Source organism: Cylas formicarius, unplaced genomic scaffold (genome assembly GCF_029955315.1).
Source record: "Cylas formicarius isolate icCylForm1 unplaced genomic scaffold, icCylForm1.1 PGA_scaffold_10__41_contigs__length_53128322, whole genome shotgun sequence".
NCBI classification, from domain to species: Eukaryota; Metazoa; Arthropoda; class Insecta; order Coleoptera; family Brentidae; genus Cylas; species Cylas formicarius.
The window spans coordinates 9637417-9662236 of NW_026844214.1; the positions used below are offsets into that span (position 1 = coordinate 9637417).

General features: G+C 32.3%; 1 protein-coding gene across 1 annotated transcript in view; it reads right to left on the minus strand.

Moving 5' to 3' along the window:
* Window positions 1-24820, minus strand: part of LOC132708254 (synaptogenesis protein syg-2-like) — a 284014-nt gene that overhangs the window by 17375 nt on the left and 241819 nt on the right. Inside the window, exons 8-10 of the mRNA XM_060680448.1 lie at window positions 11031-11188; window positions 10784-10919; window positions 7083-7379 (exon numbers count right to left, since the gene is read on the minus strand). Of these exons, the coding sequence (XP_060536431.1) occupies window positions 7083-7379; window positions 10784-10919; window positions 11031-11188 (591 nt within the window). The remainder of the gene's footprint in view (window positions 1-7082; window positions 7380-10783; window positions 10920-11030; window positions 11189-24820) is intronic.

Here is a 24820-nt window from a genome sequence, read left to right on the forward strand (position 1 = left end):
ATAAGAAAAGGAGGTCATCATAAGAAATCAGATCGATTACATCCTGGTAAATCACAGACACAGAAATAGTTTTACGAGTGTGAAAACATATCTCGGCGTCGATATACAATCCGATCACAACCTCCTAATAGGAGACTGTAAAACTAAACTAAAGAGAGTACACGATGCCCTGTAAAATTCGACATAAAAAAAAATCAAAGACAATAACATACGAAATCAGGTAATACAAATTCTTAATGAGAAGTGCACCCAGATAAAGGAAGTTTTTAATGACCCGAATCAGAAAATCCAGGCACTAAACAAAACGGTGGAAAATGTCAGAAAAGAACTACTCAAAAACGACAATGACAACAGAAAATCTTGGATAACAGAAGAAATCCTACAACTTATGGAAGAAAGAAGAAAACACAAGAACGACATTACAACATTACTCAACAGACTAATACAAAGAAAGATCAGACAAGCGAAACAAAAAGAAATAGAAGGAAAATGTCAAGAAATTGAAGAGCTACAAAGTAAATTTGATGAATTCAACGTACACAAGAAAGTGAAAGAAATAACTGGAATGTATAAGAAAAAAACCTAAGCTATTTAACGGAAGCGGAGAATTGATTTTTGTCCGAAAAGACATTAAAGAAACATGGGAAAAATATATAAAAAATGTATTCCACAATAGAACCAATGTCCCAAGCAGAAACTGGCCCCAAAATACTAACTAGGGCCGCATTAAGCTAAGAAAAGACGGAATACAATTATAATTTTTCAAACTTCTTGATGAAAAATCTGTAGAACTACTAACGAAAATTTTTGACTATATCTATGACAAAGAAAACATCTCCAGAGAATGGCTTATCTCTGAATTCATAATGATAGCAACAAAACGGAGAGCCAAAACGTGTGGTGACTATAGATTCATCAGCTTGATGAGTCACTCGCTGAAACTATTTCTTAAGATAATTCACCGAAGAGTATACACAATATGCGAAGAAAAAGTAGCGGAAACGCAGTTTGGCTTCATGAATGGAGTTGGTACAAGAGATGCTTTGTTTAGTCTGCAAGTCTCCGCTGCGCTTCGCTCGTGTCCAATAAACTTGTGGTTTACCGCCATTGTTGAATAATATACTATTCCCATTCAGTAAAATGATACTATTTTCACGTCTAATCGTTATTTGAATTGTTGTTTTCGTCTCTTCTATGGTATTAGTGGTTCCGGATGCATTGCATTTTGCAGTGCCCAGGAATACTTTGCACTTACCATGGGTATATAATAAATTCTTGGGAAGCATATATGGCATGTGATTAACCTCCTGTATGACTTAAATTTATAGTTAGATAATACATTATTATAGTTAATGAGTAGCTAGTTTTAACCAAAGGGGTCAAACTCTAAAAGAAGCCAAAAGCACCACCACCACCACAAGGTAATTCCAAAATTGTCTTACCGACAGCAGTTGTAATTTGGACTGCGGGAGCGTAAATAATATTGGCATCGCTTGCGCGCGAATCTTCATCTATAGTTCTGACAAAAAGCATCAAATCTCGATGATCCGATGGCAAAGTTGACATCTGAATCTCGTCCGAATTCTGGGAGGTTGCTGTGCCGATTAGGATGCGCGTATTTGCGTCATATACTTGCAGTAGATAGAGGTAAGTGTCGTTGGGGGTTTTGACGTCGGAGCATATTAGGCGAATTGATTGGGGCGTGTGTCTCGAAATTGTACAATTTTCTGGTGGAGCTGGTTTGATTGGGTCACTAACTGTGAGCGAAATATTTTGTAATATATATTCCGGGAGAATAAATAAATTATAATAACTGTTTAGCAAATTTGTATTTTCGTTTTATTTTGGTTAGTCATAGATATTTTTTGAAGGAAATTTTTTTAGCTGTTGGTATACGCCATCTCGCAAGGTTTTCTCCAACGTTCTAGAAAACATATTACAAAAATTGCAAATAAATGACACTACAAAATTCGATTCACTACTAGAATATGCTGACAGTTACTGCCATTTCTAGCATATAGTTCATAACTGCGACATTGGACGACCTACCTACAGCGTAAATTCGAGTGATAAAGAGAGAACGCATATACAGGATGGGCCAAATTGGACACTCTCAAAGAGAAACTTATAACCAATGCCAGTTTCTTTCTTTCAGGTCCAATTTTCATTAAAAAAAGCGGCACATGGATATTTGTTACCGCTTCCGAGTTATAAGGTTATAAGGTTTTTTTTTTTCCATAAAACATTTCCAAAACTTCTTTTTACGACTTTTATGGTTTAAGTTTTTTTTTTGGAATTATTAATTTAATAATTGTCCACAGCATAATAAATTTTTTCTATGGAACAGCCTGAAAGCATCAAAAAGAACTTGCTTTTTGAAAAGCACATTTAATATTTTGCTGGAACCATTGGCGGCGTTTTCTGATACTGTGTGGTTTCTGTTTGTGTATTTTTTTTAAGTTTGTCTAACGAGGCCTCCCAGTTCTGTTGGCGGCTTTAACTTTTGTTTTTACTTTGCAGGATTACTTTACTAAAAACCACTATTTATTAGAACCCCATATCCCTTTCCGATGTATAGTTGTAGGTCGTGCCACAATCTTTCGAAAATGTGTTAAAAGGATGTTTTCTTTCAGGATTTTCAAATTACGTGCTGCATTTGCGTCAATCACGGCTTTTACCACAGAAACCATTACATCCCAGTTATTTTAAAGACTAAACAAAACCTCAAAGTCAACATTACAATATCACAACCTGTACGCCTATGTTTTCTGTGTTATATTATCGACGTCCAATGCCTACTTGTTGAAAGCGGTAAAGACATTGTATTTCAAATAGCACTGGAGCAAAATATAGTGTAGAAAGGTATTTTGAACTTCTTTTCAATGATCCTAAAATATAACGATTTCTTCAAAATGCACATTTTCCAAAAACACGTTGCTTGAGCCCCGAACACTGACATTAATTTTCGTCTTTCTGGTTTAGAAAGCCGGGTTTCCTTGTAAAAGTGTATAATTTGATCAACCCTGTAGAATGATGCTTTTGGTACAGTTTGATGGTTTTAGGCCGTGTTAATAGTTTATATACAGGTTATTTTAGAAATTTTTCATTTTAAAACAGCCTTTGTAGCTCGGTAAACCGGTAAACTTTTAGAAAAGGTTTGGCTAGAGTTTCACATATGATTCAATGGCTCAGTACAAAGAATTAATTATCTGTCAAAATAAACTTGTGTGTGTGTGCAAAATTAAATGCGCATAATACACCCTTTTTATATCCAATTTCGTATATTCTCATATTTTGGGTTAATATGAACCATAAAAGGATCAACAGAAGGCGGATATTAAAATAGTAATTACGAAATGTCATGACTGACACCTAAAGTATATTAGAAAAACCGATAGCTTATTTTCATGGTCTACTCATAAAAAATAGAGTCTTGCATTTGAAATACCATTTAGGTATTATATATTTTTGCAAAGCTCACAAAAAACGTAATAAAATTATTAAAAGACATACAGGGTGTTCTATTAAAAATAACACAAATTTAGTTGTATTTCACAATTTGTGAGTTAATTCACAAAAATACTAGTTCAAAATAAATAAACTCGGACGAAATTCTTTTTGAACCATACAATTTTTGTGTAGCTGTTAAGCGGAAACCCATAGTTTCCTTTGTTCTCCCTGACCTTTTCTGAAGCAAATTTATCAATTCACTACATTGCCACTTTAGGTCATTTTTCCAGTGCATAATGATGCTATTTAAAGGACGTATGCCACCGTAGGGTTTATATATGCGTTTATTTCATATCGATAGTAAAAAAGAAAATTTTTAAAATATTTCTAGAATATTATTCGTGGTTTTCCCAAGTTGTGCCCGTCATATGCTCCTCCAGCGGTTGTCGTCGTCGTCTTTTGCAAATACCTGTTCATGGTCATCATTTTCATATACCCGAGACGTATGTCTCTGTTCTAATAGTCTCGTAAAGTAGTGAGCAGCGTAAGCAACAACATCCGTGGGCTGATCTAATAGGCAACTTATTGTGAACTCCAACATAATATCTTTAAATTCGTCGGAGAGCACAGGGACCGCGGCCATTTCACTTGGCAACTTGTAAAATTTCCAGTTAATAGATTTTTCATTTATTTTGCGAAAACTAGTTTCCCGAGTCGAGATAATCTTACGATAAAATGACGTAAAAAAAATATTATGACGATTTCGTGTCAAAAAAACAAGATAATTGTCTACATGATTTGCGTTTCTCAAGTAACGAGAGGGTTTATTATTGTTGAAACTTATACGGAAAATATTACGCAAGTATATTACGCCTTATAATGCCTTATAAATACTATCATTAAATTTAGATATCGAAAGCTCTATCCAGTTTTTTTATTGTAGCCATATGAGAACGTTAAAATTATATTCATTTGCGTTGCTCGCAGAACAACTGAATTTATAGTCTCCACTCTCAGGTCTATAAAATATGCAGATCAACAATCTGCGCTCCTATTGGAATCGAATGGAATGATGCAATATCAAACAGAGGATTAACAATTTTTTTTTATATATTTCATTAAAATTTAATATTCATAGGTAGCAGTATGTATTTCAAATTACCATATAATTAATTTTAATCATATTAACTTAGACTGATTCGAGTTGTTTTCGTTGTTGTTCATTTAATCAGTAATTATCAGGTGAATGCTGTACTGTGGTATTGATTCCTTAAAAAAGCATTCTAGATTAAATTAGTGTGAAGGAGGACACACTTGAGTTTAGTATTCTGCTTTTACTATTAACTTTTATTTGCATTAAAAATGGTAGCTGTTATTAGAAGTAACACGTGTAGTTCTCGCATTTTCATCATTTTCACCATTTACTCTTTTCTAGTATGAAACAAATTTTACTCACTCAGTTACAGCGTCGTCTGTAGTAACAAGCTCTGACATAAAATTGAGATTATACAAATACTAAACAAATATTTTTGTATTTTCAAATGTGCGTTGGTTAGTAAAAGAATATATAATAAAACTGAGAAACAAGCTTCAACCATTTACACAAATACGCGTAAAAGTGTTACTGTGATAATTTAATATTGAAAACGGAATAGAAGATTGACATATTTAACGTTAATGATAAGTTATATACTGGATGACACTCTATATCTTTTAAACGGCTTCAGATAGCGATTTGAAATTTGGAAGGGTTAATATAGCCCGAATGTCCATTTTTTTGACAGTAGTCAATGGTTTCACTTCCGGTTTGGGTGGAAACGACAGTGACTTTCGAATTTTAAATCGCAAAACCTATATTTTTTTGTATTTTTGAATTCGGAAGATTATTCTGCATAGGATAGGACGATTTGTCTCTCTCTTTTTTTTTTAATTTTTATTTTTTTTTTAAATTTGGTCTAGGACGCCGTGACAATCCTAAATACTATTTACCGGGTCACCTGATAGGTAAAATTGTAAATGAAACTTTTCTTTACTTATCTAATGGCAAATAGCATTTAACGTAATGAACTATTAATTTTTTAGTATAACCTAGTCTTTTCAAGTAGCACTCTAGTGGGAACAAAAACTTTTTAAAACAGTTACTTTTTTTCCAACATTTTGACACCAAAATTTTCAAAATTCGTTAAAAAATAATCTCACAGGAAGGAAAAAAGCAGATAAGTAAATACATTTTTATAAAAACAAAATATTAATTACGTGGCTTTGCTTCTAATCATCAAGTCGGCATGATTGAAAATTCTGACAGTTTGTACATTTTTATCTAATTATCGATTTCATCTTGTTCATTTTTGTATCGATTACAAATGAAGAAAAAGTTGATATGTTTCTAATATACGGGGAATGCAGAAAAGCCTCTCGACAGGCCCTGTGCATTGTATACAGCTATCCGGAACGTCGCCTTCCTGCACATTCTTTCTTTGGAAAGCTCGAATTACAAATGAGAAATCCACAAAACAATCGAATGATGTCATGTTTTGTGTCAATGTAAAACTTGTTTTACAGTAACACACCTTGACGTACCACTTTCAAATCCGTCCTACCGACATTGTAGAGGTTTTATTTTCTAACAGATTTTCAAAAAATTGTGTTCAATTATCCCAAAAAGTGACAGATTCGAAAAGAAAAAAAAAACATTTCTATTATCTTGTATTCTGGGTTTCCGGTAAAAAGTGCTTGTAGCTTATGACGTACGTTTGCATATCATACTTACGATAATTTTTGACTGTTTCCCCGTATTCCAAAAGCATATAAATTTTTTGCCACAATAAAACACTTAAAAAAAAATCTAATCGTTGAATCTCAGAAGAAACTCTCCCTTGAATTTTATTTTTTTTAAATACTAATCCCTTTTGTTGTTTCCACTGCATGAGCTTGTCGAGAGTTTCTTCTGCATTTTTAATCTCACCGACTTGACAATTAATAATGGATAGCATGCAAAGCCACCTAAGTAATATTTATTTTTTATAAAAATGTATTTACTTATCTGATTTTTTCCTTCCTCCGAGCTTATTTTTTACCGGATTTTGAAAATTTTGGTGTCAAAATGTTGCAAAAATAGTACCAGTTTTAAAAACTTTTTCTTCCCTCTAGGGTGCTATTTAAAAAAAAATTAATAGTTCATTACATTAAATGCTATTTGCCATTAGAAAAGTTTCATTTACAATTTTTCCCATGATCAGGTGACCCGGTAAATAGTATTTATGATGGTCACAGCCTCCTAGACACAATTTTCAAAAATTAAATAAAAATTTTGGAAAAACAAAAAATGAGAAAAAATATAGGTTTGTGCCATTTGAAATTCGAAAGTTACTATTGATTACATATCGTCAACAAATTCGACATTCAGCCAAATTTCAAATCGCTATCTCAAGCGGTTTAAAAGTTATAGTGTTCCCACTTGTGTCATCCGGTATAAGTGTTACATTATATTGTAAATACATATAATTTTAAACGCTCGAACGCTCTTATTAATTTGGGTAAACAAGTCTCAAGGAACAAATCCATAAATATTCTTTGTTCCACGACGAAACCCTTAACAAAGCCTTTCCTAATTCCAGAGAAGCCAGACTTACCGGTATGTTTCTCTGCCGACTTGAGGGTAAACGCAGCCAGATGCGTGACTCCGCTTCGGCCTTTCTTATTAGCCGCGTAAAGTCCGATGTCGAAACCGACGCCCGATTCCAGGCCGGTAACGGTAAAAATGGGACTTCGTGACGTCACGTTGCTCACTAGTTTGCGCCATTGAGTGTCGTAAACTTCCATTATGAATTCTTGCTGCAGACCTCCGTCGAAACCCTCCAAACATTCGACGTAAAGCGACTCCACCGTTTGGTTCAGTATGGTGCAATTGGAAAGTGGATCTGGGTTATCTAAGAAAATAAACAACTACTAACGAAGTCGTCAATGTTTGGTGCTAAAGGTTTTTTTTTTAACTAAACGTAAGCCGTAATAACTAAGTAAGCAAGACCTTTAACAACTATCAGAGATGGAGCAAATAGGTATATGTAATAAATCTAAGCTACCTAGAACACCATATTCAAGTTTTCAAAAACGGCTATAAATATCCCCCCGAAAATGAAATAAAATAGTGAATGTTTGATAAAATAAAAAGTAACATCTTCAAAAAAGTATCTATCGAAGTAGGCATAGTCATAGACTACTTGGAAGATTTTCTGTAGCTCAAAAACTTTAGTATGCAACAAAATGAGATTTTCAGTCTAGTCGTTTTTGCCTATCTCTGGTAGAAATACTGAAAGCCTGCAAAAAATACCTAATTTGTGTTCTTATAGGAAACTCCGTTAATATTTAACATAAATAGATGTCGTTATTATGGTATATTTGTATCTTCAATGTGAGATTCGATTAGGACACATTGAAAATGGGACACCCTGTACATCGTCTCCAGAATAAAGTCCGTAACATTATCACCCGGCTTGAAAATGTTATTTTCTTCCCCATATCCTAAAGCAGATTAGTTCTAGCGCATTCGCGCACACAAACTGAACTCGTTTATGGCTCTCATAATAATTCACCAATTTTCTAAATGAATTTAAAATTGCTGCCGCAAGCGATTTTTATTGCGTCTTCCCCTAAAAAAACACGCTTTTAATATGATACATGACGATTTTTTAACAGGTCGGAAATTTTTGATGCGGATAAGGCAATTGGAAGTAAGCCGTTTCAATGAATTATGAGACAGCTCGAAATTTATACTTTCCCAGTGCAATGTGGCGGCCGGATGAAATTATTTAAAAATTATATGTAGCCAATTTAATTCTATTTTACGCGCTGTTCAGTCTGATGGAAAAATAATTTTTGATTTCAATTTGATGCTTGCATGTCATATTTTAGAGACATTGCGATTTGCAAATTACGAGCCTGTTAGTTTTGGTCTCTGAACTCCATCTATCGAACTGAAATGGTGCCTGTAATGCAGTCAATATGGACTTTCTGAAGCAATTTTTATTTGTCGTACGTAATTTTTCTACTTGTTTGGGTTGTTTTAAGGGTACTAGGCTGCTAGAAGCTACGTTGTGAAATCACTTCAATCGTTGATCCTTCTTTGAACTAAGTGGTTATGATATATTTGACTATTTTTGATGGGGACAGTTTTGTGTGTGCTTATGCTGGTTAATTAATAAAGATTTTATAAAATGGCAAATTCTTGGTAAATTATTTAGACTTACTGAATGTTACGTGTTCTGATTTTGTTTTAATAAATAACTGATATCTTATTATTATATAAATATGATTTTATTGAGCGGTGGGAACACAACACATTTTGGTGTGCCTACGACGCAGGGTAATTGCAAGATATTGCGTATCATTGTGGGAAATTCGCATTGAAGGTATTGTGGCATTATCTGGGCGTTGTGGGAATAGTGTGGGTATTGTCAAGCATTTTATCGACATGTACATGCGCATCTGTGCGCCGTTCCTGCGTTTTCCTTAACCAGCTTAAGAACTTGTTCTAGAGCAATTTAAGAACAAAAATTACGAATGGACCATTTCTAAATTAAAAATTACAAATTTGGAGCCTTTATTACGAAACTAAACAATCGCCATTATACAGTGTTGCCAAACAAAATGAAATGTTTGTCCTTTTCCAAAGATATACTTTGAATTAGGCGTTTCGCAGGTAGATTTTTTTTGAGAGGCATCTAATCTTACGGTATGTTCCAAATTAGTTAGTTAAATGGGGTAATTTTAGAAAATATAATTGATAATTAAGTTGTGCTTACCGAGAGCTCTAGAGACTTTGGTGAAGTTTTGGTTTTTGATATATTAAAAAAATTGAAAACAGGCATCTTTTTTATTTAAAAATTGAAAACAAGCATCTTTTTATTTATAGTTTTTTTTAGTTTTAAAATAACTTTATTTCCCCATGATGATGTTCCCCTAATGTCCGAAAACTAATGATGTATCATACTTATTCTATTTTTTCCAAACAAGGTCATATCAAAAATCTTATTTTGGGACATTAACACAGGTTTGAAAAAATCAAAAAGCTAAAATGAAGATCAAAATTTTTCCTACCCACTGAGGAATAATTTCTCTTAATCATCCGACAATAAAAAGAAATTTAATTATACCTGTGTACCTTAAGACGGACATACCGGAATTCTTCGAAAACCTTTTTTTTGTATATAAATGGAAAAGTTTGCAGGAAAAAAATTAAATAATTATTTAATAAGTTAAATTAATGCTTTGAGTGCGTCATTTTAAAACTTCGTGGGGATTTTATCATTTGTATGACCTATTGATGTAGTTATCACAAAAATTTTAAAATATTCTCTTTTTCAAAAAAATTAAAAATATTGGTTACATATTGGTACATATAATATTTAGATAAATACGTATCTGTTTTAAATCCTTTTGTTAGAAGAAATAGTACAAGTTGCGTTATAACGGCTAGCCAGGAAATCGAAATTGAATATTGTGTCTTAATACATATTGTTATTTTCTGGGCAATAAAGTTTCCTATATATTTTTTTTAAATGTTCAAATAACTTAATTTTTTTGACTTTTTTGATATGTCATTTTGTTTGCGCTTTTTTCGAAGATCTTTTTAAGAAGTTTAGAAGATTATTATAAATATTATTTTACAGAAATATTGAAAGAAAATAATGTGTACCGCCCAGTTCATTAAAAACCCGTAGATCTAATTTTATATGGTTTAAGTAGTCCTTTTTTGGTTTTGGCGTTTCATTTTAAAAGTGCACGGTGTCAATTTTTGATAAACGCCTAAAAGTTAAATATTTCCAAATTGCCAGAGAAATAATCACAAAAGCCTGTTTCAAACTACATAAATAAAACAAAAACTAATAATAAGATTTCTAAGGTTTTTTTTTATGAACAGAACTGTATATAGTTTTGGAAATATATCGGTAAATAAAGTAATCAAACAATGAGATCGCGCCCCATTCTCCCAAGAGAAAAACAATCACAATTATCTGTTTTTTTCTATTGTAAAAAAGCCGTTTCAATTCAGTTTAGATTGAGTTCACTCGTTTTGGTATAAATCACTCGAAGGCTTTTTCCAGCGATAGGCAACGAGTTGGCATCGATCACCAGCGGCCACTATTATTGCTTTGTAGCAGCATAAATCATAATAATTTGGAAAATATCAACTAAACCTCAGAATATAAAATATTACAATGCTAAAAATATTCACATATTTGTAGGTTTTTTGGAGAAGTGATACTTCACCTACTTCATCAGAAAGTCGGTTACTGCATTGTACAGATGGTGAGTTTTTGGTAAAATTACATACCTGCCGGAGTAATGTAATAAACACAAGCCTCTTTCTGCATTCCGATTTCATTTTTCGCCCAACATAAAATTGTACCATAGTCCGATTCCGTTATAGGCTTGTAGTTGACGATACTGCGTCCATTTTCGCTATGAATCTGTAAGAAATTCGAGTTCTGTTTCATGTTGGCAAAACGATAAGCATTATATTGCTCCGATATGTAGGATTAAAATTGTTCTCTGTTTTCTATAACCATTACTTTGTTTACCTGTGTGGTCGGAATGTCGAAAGTATCACCGGAATTATTAAACTTCCAAGTAAACTCGGTGTCCGTTGGGTTGGCTTCCACTTCGCATGCGATTTTCACTGTTTCATGGCGCGCTACTCCGTAAACTTTCATTTGCCCAGGACGGCATGTAGGAATAACTGCGAAAAAAATGATACTATTAGGAGACATAGAACAAAATTATATTATATAATAGTTAGTATGGAAATTTAAATTTAATATTTGGTGTTAATTGAAAAAATAACATTATAAAAAAATATAGGATTTCAATGGATTTATTAAATATAAAATATATTAATATTTATAGTCTGGACCATCAGGACCGACGACGCTTGTTATTTTCTAGTCATTTTCTTTCTGCGGAGGTTATGTTTGTCAAGGGGCGATCCTCAAAACTTTCATTACCTAATTCTTATGGCAACAACACACATTTAATAAAACAGTTCAAAAAAGTACAGTCAAAAAAGAATATGGCATAATACAAATTTGTGTTTGATGTGGAAAATATATTTCTGCTCATAATTAGATGCAAAATTTAACACAAGTTGGTACAAATTATATCAAATATTTACTGTACCTAAGTCCTTCCAATAAGCAAATGTTAACTTTGCTTTTATTTTCATTTAACGAGGAAACAAATAGCTACCAACTAAAGTATCTATAGGATGATTAATCAGTTAATATCTAATAAAAATAACATTAAAAGGTCAAATTGTTTTTATATGAAATTGAATCCTCGTCTATATAAAATCCGATATAAAAACTATGGCATTGAAGAAATTTTTAATCACAATGTTAATAAATTGCTCTTCAAACGCAACAAACAAATGTTGAACTCTATACATACAATATTTATTACCATTTCAATAGTATATTATGCAAGGAGTCTGATTGACCATTTGGCTGAAGAATGTCGTTACGAAGTGAACTTTGAAGTGTTTATTGTAAACCAATTAAATAACCATTTTATTTTTTCACTTTTATTATTATGGTTATGTCATTAATTAATATTTCTTGATAAATAAAGTTAGGTAAATAAGTAATATCTGCTTCAGACGCAGCCAAACTTTCCAGTCCAAATTCGCAAATTTGTTGATACCAAAAGGATGCTTAGTGTATGGCTTTAGGAGAAAACTGTATCTCATGTGTTATCAAAAATTCCCTGCCAATAGATATTATTTTTTGTATTGAAATTCTCATTTATTACCTGTAATTGTAAACTGCTGTTCGGTATTTGTTATCGTATATGGAATTTTAATTAACAAGGTAGTTTGGAGGAGGGTATTTGTGCGCAGTTAGTTAGTGTTAATTCGGACGGAACAATTTTTTAGTTTTAAAAATGCAGCAATTGGTGTCAGATGTGGGCTCGCTTGTAGAATAGATAGACTATGAATGAAGTTATGTATTATGAATATCATAACATATACATATAACTTCGTAAGAAACATACTAGATTCTACTAACGGTTTTGGCGGGTAAACTAAACAATTCAACCAAATATTCAGACAAAATAATTAAAATTTTTCTCCTTCGCGTTCCAAATTAAATTGCCTTCCGTGAATTAAAAACCGAAATAAATTAGGGCGCTGAAACGGCCTGAATAATAATTGTCGATATCATTAAAATTAAAAAAAGTTCGGATTGCGGACGACACGAAGTTGTGTTGGTATTCTCATGGCACCGAAAACGCCTTGTCTGAAATCGGAAAATGTTTGACGGCAAGAAATCCGACAGGAAAAAGGGCGAGAATAATACGATAACACTCTTTTACCCTTTCTTTTTTCTCTAAATTTCGTGATCCAAGAAAATTATTGAAAGATGTAGCAATGAGTATAAGTGTTCTAACAATGTCTTATTCCAGCATTAATCTAAGAGCTTTTATTGTAAAAATTCTATGAAGATCTTAATAAATATTATTTTTTTAACCATTCTCAAACAAGAGTGTTATTAAAATATGCTGATTATTATGTATTTTTGGTGCAGAGTCGGGTGTAGTGTAGACAAAGAATTAGAGAATACTAAATATTAATAAAAATACACTATACTATAATGCATAAGCTTTACTCCTGGCCTTAATATCAATTGTTTGGATCTATTGCTGTTCTTCTCCGCAAGTCCTATTTTGTTAAGGGGTGAGACTGATCTCGAACCGCGTTCCAATATCCCGAAGCGAGTCAATATTTATACTGAAGGCTTATTTCGGATACCTGACGATTTATAACTTAATTTCTGGAAATCTACGTGGGGTGGGTCTCTGCCAATATATCGATTTCAAAGTTTGCCATATTTATATGATTGATGGTTAAAAAGGGTTAAAGGTGTCCTAAACATTAACGAACCTGTACCGCAAGTGAGTAAAATTTTTAAAAATTGTGTTTTGTCGATTAAGTTAGCACAAAAGCACAAGCTAAACATTTCTATCTACTTTACGGATATTTTATACACGTTTTCAAAAATTTTAGTGCGTTTTCCTAAAAAATATGATTGAATAATGTAAGTAATTCGTTAAAAAATTTTCTACTCCCTTCTGTAAAATAGCAAATTATACACGGATCTAGAATGCGGTAAAAAAATTGTATGAAACACGTTAATAAACTTCTCCAGTCGCTCGTTTATTAAATACTCACTCCGCTGGGCTGTGGTTGTTAAAAAAGACGGTTAATTTTGTAAAATATAAAATAATGGGTTAATTGACAAACGTTTTTATTATTTTTATTTTCATATTTAATGTTTTTTTTTATTGCAAAACACTCTTTTCGGTTCATACTAGCCAGTAGCATTTTTTTCTAGATGTTCTTGTAAATCATAAACATAAAAGTTTGAACTAACATTACAGAATACTGTATGTATGTTGTCGACTATATATCAACTGCAAGGTTTTGTCAAGTGTCAAAAATTTACAACGTAAAATAATTTAAATCTATATCGCATATGACATTTCCAGATCTCTTTCTCGCCCCCACTCCTATGATATATTGGTGGTTCTGCCAATGATTAAGTACAATTTTTGAATAAAATATGTGAGCAATCAAAACCGAGAGCGACATTAAAATTTCGTAACGAATTAGAATATATTTCCGTTCGGAACTTCCATAATTCAAAAAGATAACAAGCTCACAACAAAAAAATAAAGACAATCATCTAGAAGCAGCGGACAAATCCATCAAATCTGAAGTGCGGAAGTTGACAAACACTTAGAGTTTGCGAAACCCTCGTTCAAAAAGTTGTCATAAATACAAACTTTTCGCCGAGGGAGAATTTAATAGACGTAGTCACTTTCGTATAAGTGAAAATGTCAAAACGTAAACTGAAAGGTCATTCGATTAGAGTATTCAGCTCGGTATCGAAAAAATATATCCCCAAACGGGCTGTTGAGTATTTGTGTCCGAAAATATCAAAAACTTGTAACCAAAGGTTTTTTCAGGTGGTTAATTGTTTCCTTGGATGTTTAGTAAAATTAAAGATACATCGTAGATTAGTAATATTATTAGATATTTGTTAACTACATTCGAAGTAATATCTACTATATACAAATATATTTATTAAGATGGGTGCTTAGCCATGAGGTCCGGTATTAGGGACACAGACCGTCCTAGATATAAAAAAAGTTAAGTAAATGGCCAAGAGAAACTGCTGGAAATTATTTTCGAGTTTCTGAAATGTCGATTTCTACAAAAAATTTCTCATATTTAACCATTCAAATTCAAATCTATGATGGGGGCGTGGAAATAAATATCCATAACGCCAAAAAGATCTAACGCATTTCAACAAACTTGCTGTGAATGACGCGATTGCGAGTGCTTAATTTGCCACTAGGTCTCGTTCTTTGATATACGATATTAACTAATAACGCAGTGTAAACGTCATCTTAACATCATTATTTAAATAATAGTATATTATGCAACAAGTGCGGTAAACGGCACTTGATTCCCTGATAGGACTGTCAGAATTGACAAACGTCAAAATTCAAGGCGCGGGAAATATCTCCGAAAACATCCGATAGTTTCCAAACCCATGCGGTAAAATCCCGGAAATGCGCGAAGTGGCTCGGATCCGTGGGAAACGAAACTGACGTAGTAAAGTGACGCTTCACGCAGGCTAGATTGGTGTGTAAGTAGGTATTTTACAGACAGGAGTAGAAAAAAGAACCTAATTCAAAATTTGAAATTTTGGAAACACTTCTACGTTACGTGTTATTAATATCTAATTAACCAGAACTTAATAAGCAAAAAAAAAATTATTTGGGATGGCAAATTATATTTTTTAAGGTCAAAATAAAATACTATTTATATGTATTATTTTTCGAAGGGCACCAAATTTCATTAAAAATTAGGGTTAATTACTAAAACGGTCATCAATCAATTAATTGTTGGAGAATAAGTATTTTTATTTTACTATTGACTCGTTTAAGTGAAAACGTGGAAAAACCATTTAAAAAATCAGCAAAACATATCCTGTGACAGTAATAATTCATTTTTAATTATCAAGATTGCCATGGAAACAAATTTTGCATTCATATGAGAATTTTTCATATCGTTATTTAATACTTCTTAAAGTCTCTTGATTGCCTTAACGAGGTATTTAAACAGGAGTTCATCATACTGCAGCGCCTACTGATATTCAATACACAGTATATAAACATATTATTTGAATACACATTTTACTACTCAAGTAATTCAATATTAAATAAAAAAGTCTAATTCTGAATGAAAAAATAAGTGATATCAATATGTAGTAATATCAGCTACGCTTCGAAGTATTATAAAACAGATAATTAACATAAATAAGAAAATTTTATTTTAAATATTATTTTGCACCCTAATTAAATTAATGATTACCCGTAATGTGGAAATGCTTCACAATTTTTTTCAAGTTTTAAGTTATTTTGTTTATATTTTAGGTTAGAATAAAGATATTGAGATGCGCTTTAGGCCGTTAGTTGACTATCTGTTGATCTAAAAATATCATCAGCTTTTACTTTTTTGCGATTTTATCAAAAAAAGCGCCGCCTGGCAATGTAATGAATCGTAATTCAATCGCGACTCCAAGTTTATTAAAACGCGTTATGGCTTTTTGGAGCTATTTCAGAAAAGACCCGCTACCACTTTCATTGCATAGATAGAACAAACGGCATTCAACAAAAAAGCATTTGCAAAGCAAAGCACTTTGATTATAGTTAATAATAGAATTTTTTGTAGAATCCGAGTTTTAAAAATCGATATAGCAATCAGAAACTCGACAATAATTTCCAGCATTTAAAAAAAAAATTTTTTTTTAATTTCCGTTTCTTTAATTCCGGACCTTGCTGCCCTTACTAGGAGACCTAGGAATTCAAGTTATTTTCTAAAACCGCACACAGACATAGAATAATGACTCAAGTATGTGTAATCCAACTAAGAAACTGTTACGAAAAAATCATCCGAATGTTTGGGAGGAAATTGCAATATTTTTTCCAATACATTTTTTTAGTTACATTTGATAAAAAAAGTTAACCTATTCATGCAATTTAATAGAATTGTAGTTTTACTGTCAGACAAATATGTATAGCTATTTATTTCATAAAAATCTGATTGTGCCTCATAAAAATAGATAATTAACCACAAAACGGATTTTTATTTCAATATAAATTTAACGCAATTATACGGATCCCACCGTTTGACCGGAAGGGAATCGAAATAATTAGGTGACGCAGTTCGAGCCGTAGACATTATGGAGGGATATTGGAGACAATTTGTAGAACATACCGATTAATCAATTAGCGAGTCTCAGAATAATGATTCAGGGTTGGAAATTGACATGTATAACGACAATCTGAGCGAAAGCAATAATTCTATGTATTGTAATCCACAAACAAATCATGAATTATACTATGATACTTCTTACCATTGTTGCTATCTTTTGATTAATGCCATTTTAAACGTCATTTTTTAGAAAAAATTAAATATATTCGCCCACAATTTATTCGAGATTTGATAATTTCATGTGTTATCGGAAAAAAACGATTTCTCGAACACTATGATTAAAAACGCATATTAATAACTATTGGGAGGAAGTTGGAACATTTTTGGTCGAAATATTTCTTGTGCGGGCACGGCCGTTCCGCATCAAACCTATAAATTTGCTAGACCGTATTTAAACACCACATAAAATTAAGCTCGCATTAATTCAGCGGACGTATATTATAACCGCAGGTATTTATTTGGTAATTTGAACCGGCATTACGTTTATTTTATGTGCGTCAATGCGATTTGAAAATGGGCCATATTATGTCATTCCACTGGAAAAGGTTAAGAATTATTTGAAAACGTAAAAGTGAATCGATTCGACACACTCGATTACTAATTGATTTAAAAACTCATAACTCAAACATAAAAGAAGACGATCTCATCTGATTAGAACTGTATGGTAAACAGGACAAATTATTTTTATTTTGTATATAAAAACTACAACCAATATTAGACAAATATTATTTTCCTCTTTTTTTTTAGCAGTGCCAGTGTTCGAAGTGTTTTCCAGTCTGAGTTCAACAAGCGAACGGATGATATCCCGGAATATAGTGTCATCATATATATATATATATATATATATATATATATATATATATATATATATATATATATATATATATATATATATATATATATATATATATATATATATATATATATATATATATATATATATATATATATATATATATATATATATTTATTTATTTTCTTTTTCACGTGTTAATTTACGGATGGGAAAATATGTTGACAATAAATTTCGGGATATCATCCGTTAGCTTGTTAGCTCCGACTGCAATCCTGCAGACGTTTCGCCAGGATTCCAGTTCATGATACTTGGTGGTGAGAATAAGCAAACAGCCCAAACTAACCAAAAATGTTCGGGAATTGTTCCTTACTTTATTTGCTAATATTCGGTGATGCGAAATATACCATTATAGTACATCTAAAATAGAGAAAGTAGCGCCTCAAAAAGATAATCATTGATATCGCACGGCAAGACAATTTTCGAAGGGAAATACATGATGCCTATTACTGACATGTAAAGGACGTTTAAGAACAATTGACGCTGACTTCTAGACCGTAACTGACTACAATCATGTGTCAAAACCACCTAAAACCTAGGAATTCAAATGTGTGCAAGAACAATTAACGCCGTGGAATAGTCTAGGTCAGTGTTTCCCAACCTGTAACATTTCCAAAATTTTTATGCCTACAATACATAATTTTCAACATTAAAATATTGATTTGTTCACTTGAGAAACATAAATGATAGGTTTTGGGAAGATATCACTATGAAATTGCAATCAAAAAACAGTAAATAATATTTCAGTTTTTCTATATTAATTTAGTGGAATCCTTGCGCTTGATGCTTGCTGCTCAGGCATTTTCTATTAGGTTCTAATTTAGTTAGCTTTAATCTCAATTCTCGACGTTGTTTTATATCCAGTCGATTTCTTTTTTTTGTCAGTAAATCATTTTTAGCACTAAATCGGCTAAATATGAAGATGGAAACGGTAGTAAAAGCTGTCTTGCATTTTTGGTTGTATTTGTTTATTTAATTGCATGCCATTGCTCCTTTTATATTAAATAAAAATTTTACTGAATCATCATTTTGCAATTCGGCGAGTTCTTCTTGATATTGCGTAATTGATATATTAGACAAATCCACTAATATTGGATGCATCGTCCATGTTGGGAAATCAATTTGAGGATAGAATATTTAAATGATTGACAATAACAAGTAAAGCTGTATCAGTTACTTCACATTTTTTGAGACAATGAAACTGTTCAAAGTTTTTGTTGTTAATATGTTTCTGATACGAGGGCAGCGCCAAAATTTCCCGGCCTGAATATGAAAGAAACAAAGTAGAGTAACAATTTTTTATTATTTTTCAATATAATCCCCCTTAACTTCAATACACTTATTATATCTCTTTATTAACAACTCAATCCCTCTAAAAAATATTCTTTTGGTTTGTATGCAACATTTGCTAAAACAGCCTCTTTTAATTCAACTTCGTCGTTAAACCGCCATCCACGTCAGTCCTTTTTTAAATATCCAAACAAATTATAGTCGCCGGGGGCCATATCTGGACTATAGGGAGGATGATCTATCTGTTGAAACCCACACTCTAAAATGGCAGCTTGTGCCTTATCGTGCAAAAGACGCACGCCTCTGGTCAGTTTTCCACGACGTTTTACACGTATGCAGTCTCGCAATTTATGTAACAATGTTGCGGAATATTTGCCATTGACAGTGGTTATAGTTTCTTTAAAATCTATCAAAAGTATTGCTTCACAATCCCAAAAGATCGTGGCCATCACCTTTTTTGTTGACTGGCAGACTCTGAAGTTTCTTGGAGGTGCTTCACCCTTACGACGCCATAGAGAACCATAGTTTCATTTCCCGTCACAATAGTTCCTATCACAGGCTTCGGTTCCGATCCACAGAGTTCCAAAAAAGACCGCGCACATTTGACACGGCATTGTTTTTGAATAGCCGAAAGGTTTTTAGGAACCCATCTTGCACTAACCTTATGCATACCTAAATGATCATGCAGAATTCGACGAACACTTGTATCAGAAAGCTTAGTAATTTCTAAGATTTCCTTGACCTTTAAACGTCGATCACTGAATACCACATCTTCCATAATCGCAACAATATCTTCCGTTATGACCTCCACTGCTCGACCAGTTCTTGAATCATCTTCAAGTTACTCCTGCCCCATTCGAAAAACTTTATGACTGCTCTATACTCAATTTGCGTTATTTGTGACATTTTTTCTGACACGTCTTGTTTAAATTTCTGTCAATAAAAAACTATTTGACGCAAGACTTCAATTTTTTTTTGCAGACTACTAAGATATAAATTTAAAAGAAGACACAGTATTATCGTGATACTGGAGCTGCATCTATGTCAGGCCGGGAAGTTTTGGCGCCAACCTCGTATAACTCTAATTTGGTAATGAAACCAAATATATTTTGCCTTTGCGTTGACAAAGTGTTTTATTTGTTCCTTGAAGAAAAAAGTCTCACATAAAATAACTTGCAAAGACACTCAGATTTGGCAGTAGCTTGAATGGCATTAACACACTTTATTTCTGCAAGTAGTAGTTCATTTAGAACAGGCGAGATATTCTTGGCTACCCTATGAAAAACACAATGCACAAGAATCATGTGTGGATTTGCCTACCATATTAGGGGCGCGATCTGTAGCACAAGATGTTATACTTTTCATTGATATATCATTGACATCAAAATAGGTTTTTAAATTATTATACATATCTTTCGAGGTAGTGGTACTTTCCAATTTTTTACAGAACAACATTTCTTCAGCAAAATGACCTTCGTCAATATATCTTACATAAGTTATCAATACAGCCTTACTGTCTCTCAAAGTTGATTTATCGAATTGCACAGATAATTTTCTTATTTTCTTGTTTTCAGCTTTTTAACAAGTTGTCTTTCAATATCTTCGCTCATTTCGCTTATTCTGCTAACAGTATTGTTACTCAGTGGCATAGCTTTTACATCTTTGTTATCTTTTTCTAGAACCGTTTTAAGGAATGCTGATATTGACCGTTTTATCAAATTCTCTCCTATAGTGCGATTTTTGACAGTTTTAGCAATTAATAAAGAAATTTGATAACTACCTTCAGTAAGACGATTATTAGTTGAGCAGTAAATAGAGGCTTCAAATTTTTTCTTTAAAGTTTTAAAGTGACTCAAATCTGAAGGCGACCTCGTTTTTGATTGATTCGTCGGTCAAGCATTGGTAGCATAAAGGACAAAAAGGCATCGTGAACAGCGGGCGTGTAAAGGAATATTGACGAATTTTTCTCTTGCCTGTATCACTCATAGGCTAAAAAAAAAGTTCAATTAAAAACTATAAATATAATATGTGTTATAAAAGCTATACCAAAAAAACATATTTATTTAATTGTATATAAAACATTAGCGATATTTTTTCCACTTGATATAATATTCTGCAAAAACAAATGCTTCTAAAAATAAAATCAAATACTTACAATTATATCTATATAATATATATGAAGATATTTATTTAATCAACAATTAACTGATGGACATTTATTCTAATTAATACCACACACCTACGGTGAATGCACGATGAAGTTTACTTGACGACTGCAATCACCCAGTTGATATGTTAGTAATGTCAAAAATTATAGCTAATAATTATTTACTGAAATTTTTTATGATTGGGCTTTTTTTGTTGTCATCAATCACCCAGTTGATATGTTAGTAATGCCAAAAATTATAGCTAATAATTATTTGCAGCAAATTTTTATAATTGGGCTTTTTTTCTTGTCTCAATCCCCCAGTTGATATGTTAGTAATGTCAAAAATTATAGCTAATAATTATTTACTGCAATTTGTTATGATTGGGCTTTTTTTGTTGTCATCAATCACCCAGTTGATATGTTAGTAATTTCAAAAATTATAGCTAATAATTATTTACTGCAATTTTTTTATGATTGTACTTTTTTGTTGTCATCAATCACCCAGTTGATATATTAGTAATGTCAAAAATTATAGCTAATAATTATTTACTGCAATTTTTTATGATTGGGCTTTTTTTGTTGTCATCAATCACCCAGTGATATGTTAGTAATGTCAAAAATTATAGCTAATAATTATTTACTGCAATTTTTTATGATTGGGCTTTTTTTGTTGTCATCAATCACCCAGTTGATATGTTAGTAATGTCAAAAATTATAGCTAATAATTATTTACTGCAATTTTTTTTGATTGGCCTTTTTTTTGTTGTCATCTAGCATTGCATTTAAATAGCCCGGAGCGAAAATGAACTTGTCAAGTGTATCCTGAACTTGACTTCCCTAATTATTAAATGTGGGGAGTGGGCCCCACGTTGGGAAACGCCGTTCTAGGCAAACATATTAAGCACTTTAGTATAAAATTAAGAAATTATAGAACACATTGAAAATTATGTGGTTTAAACGCAATAATCTATTTCCTGTACTAAATTTTTCAACATATACACTGCACTAATGTTGTAGAGTTACTTCGGCTGTACAAACTTTTTTTCAGATTGAGAATTCAGTTATTTCTGCAAGACTAAATAATTTCACGCAGAATTTGACATGTTTTTTTCTGAAATTCATTGCAATACTTCGACGGTGACAATTTATTTTCCTAATAAGATGGGCGAATAATAGATTATACATTATACAATAAAATATGACAATATTTTTTACCGGATACGCACATCATGTCAGATACATATCGCCGACGGGGAATGAATGGAAAGTAGCGCATCTACATATCAGTGATTAATGATACGCGCCGACGTCAAAAGCCAGGCAAAAACATACATTTGCTGAAACTGGAGTGAAACTAATAGATCAAAAAATCTTATTCATATCTCCGAAATATTATACATCTTCTCGGTATCAAATGTTTGAAATATTTCTCACGAGATACCCGAAATTCGTAGACGTGGAAACGGAAATAATATCTGCAGAATGCAAAATAAGATGTGGCTGAATTATGTTTTAAGTTCTATATTATGTGTTGGATCTTCTTATATGGACACTCGTTCGCATCATTTCATTCCAGTTTTATTGTTGATGTTGGCTTGGCATTTTTAGTTGTTAGTTGTCAATCAAGTTTCGAAAAATCAACATATAGCTCGCTTAAAGTAGTGTTATTTGGGTAATTAAGAACAGTTTTTAAAAAATTAGCATCCCAAGTTGAAAAAATGGGGCGAAAACATTTTTGAAGAGGTAACGGGACTGCAATCTCGGAAGCACTCATTGAGTATTTGGAGGAAGCCTGATATGGTATGTCAGGGGAAATACAAGAGTTTAGAGAAAAAAGAAAAAACAACACTCGAGATAAGTTTCAAAACTGGGGTTGGTCAAAACTTCAAATCAAAAAATTCGACGGAAATTTGAAGAGTCGGATAGTTTTGGGTGACCCGAATATAAAACCGAAGATAAGTTTCAATAGTTAGTACTCTTGAATTATGTGGGTTTAATAACACACACTGAAGCGTTTTATTTTAAGAAGGATGTATTAAATATTGAAATTTATAAGAAAACTAACAAAATTCATTCTACACTTGGTCCGCCATTCCACCGCGTGCTTGTTCTCTAGTCACGTAGGCCAAAAAAAAGGAAGTTATTTCAAAAACAATACACGTAATGCCATCTATGTGACAATAACTGCGTTCTGCACTAATACATTCAACAAGTACAAGCCATGGAAGAAGGAACTACTCCAGAAACAACGATTGAAGCATACCCGCCATAAAGAGAAAATTATAAAAAAGCATTAGATCAAAATCGTAATATGTAGTTAGTAAAATAGCAAGAGAGATTTTGATATTTGATTTATTATTTTGTGTGTACAATATGCGTTACGTCAATTTTCACCACTGAAAACTATGTTTAGAACATTTTAAAAATTAAGCACTAATCAATCGGACTCGGTGGCCATAAATATTTAGGGGCAATAGAATTCGGAAAGGTAAACAAACAACCAACGAATCTGTTTCGGAAAACAATAGAATTAATTTACATTTGCCGATATCCCGAGCCTTGCCGAATTCAAATACATTTTAAGGGCATTTACTGAACTTTAATCCAATGAAAAATGGAACGGGTATTGAACTGGCCAATCCCGAAGATTAGTTTGTGATTTAGAGCTAAAGTTTCGCTTGACATCTACTTTACGCGAAACTACCGTTGAGTGCGGGGCTTAATAACCTACAAAACAGCAGGTAGCGTATTTTAGTGGAATTGAGGGAAGCTAAAATATCCGTTTTGCTTCGAAAACTTAGCTTAGTAGATATATTGCCACGCAAAGTGATTAAAGGCCCGGCAGACATTTTACAAAACATGTTACAAAAAGTAGATCAATCCGGCAGCCTGACTTTTTCGGAATGTTCATGTTTCCTTCATATTTTATTCGTTTGTGAATAAAAATATTAATTTAAAATCTGTTCTTATATTTTAGTGGTTCTAACGGACACTAAGTGATACCACTTAAACCCAGTACTTAAAGACAATCTGTCAAGGGACAACAAACCCATCATATCGACAACACTGTTTGCAGCGGTAGTGGACGGCATAGATAACAACAATTTTCGATGGGGAGGTCTGGGAGCCAGCTGTCTTTTTTTTTAAAACGATTTATATAATATTTATTTATCGTGAGCAACTTTATTTTAGGAAAACCTACAACATTTTTCTCTGCGAAAAAGTTGTCAAGTGGGGCCTAAAAGAATGCGCAGGTGTGTAACAAGTGTTTTTGGTAATTGAAAAAAAATTATTAAGATAAGTTAGTTTTTATAACAAATGTCATTTTATAAATTATTTGAATTAACATGTGTCCTACTTTATTAAATAGCCACATTGTCTTACCAATTTATTGGGCATTTTTCGGTTCTAAATTAGGGAAAAAATGTTTTGAGAAAAAATTTTAACATCCTCTTTCTTTTCCCGAAAATTCTCGTTTTCACTCGACAAATTACACAAGCAACACTTCACGATCACTATCAAAATAAATAAATAAATTTTGCAGAAACAAAAACACTGGAAAATGTACGCCGTTGTAGACTGTACTATGCACTATATAGGCAGCTGGCGCATTACGTATAATGTTTAGCGCATGCGCGCCGCTCACATTATATATATATATATATATATATATATATATATATATATATATATATATATATATATATATATATATATATATATATATATATATATAAAT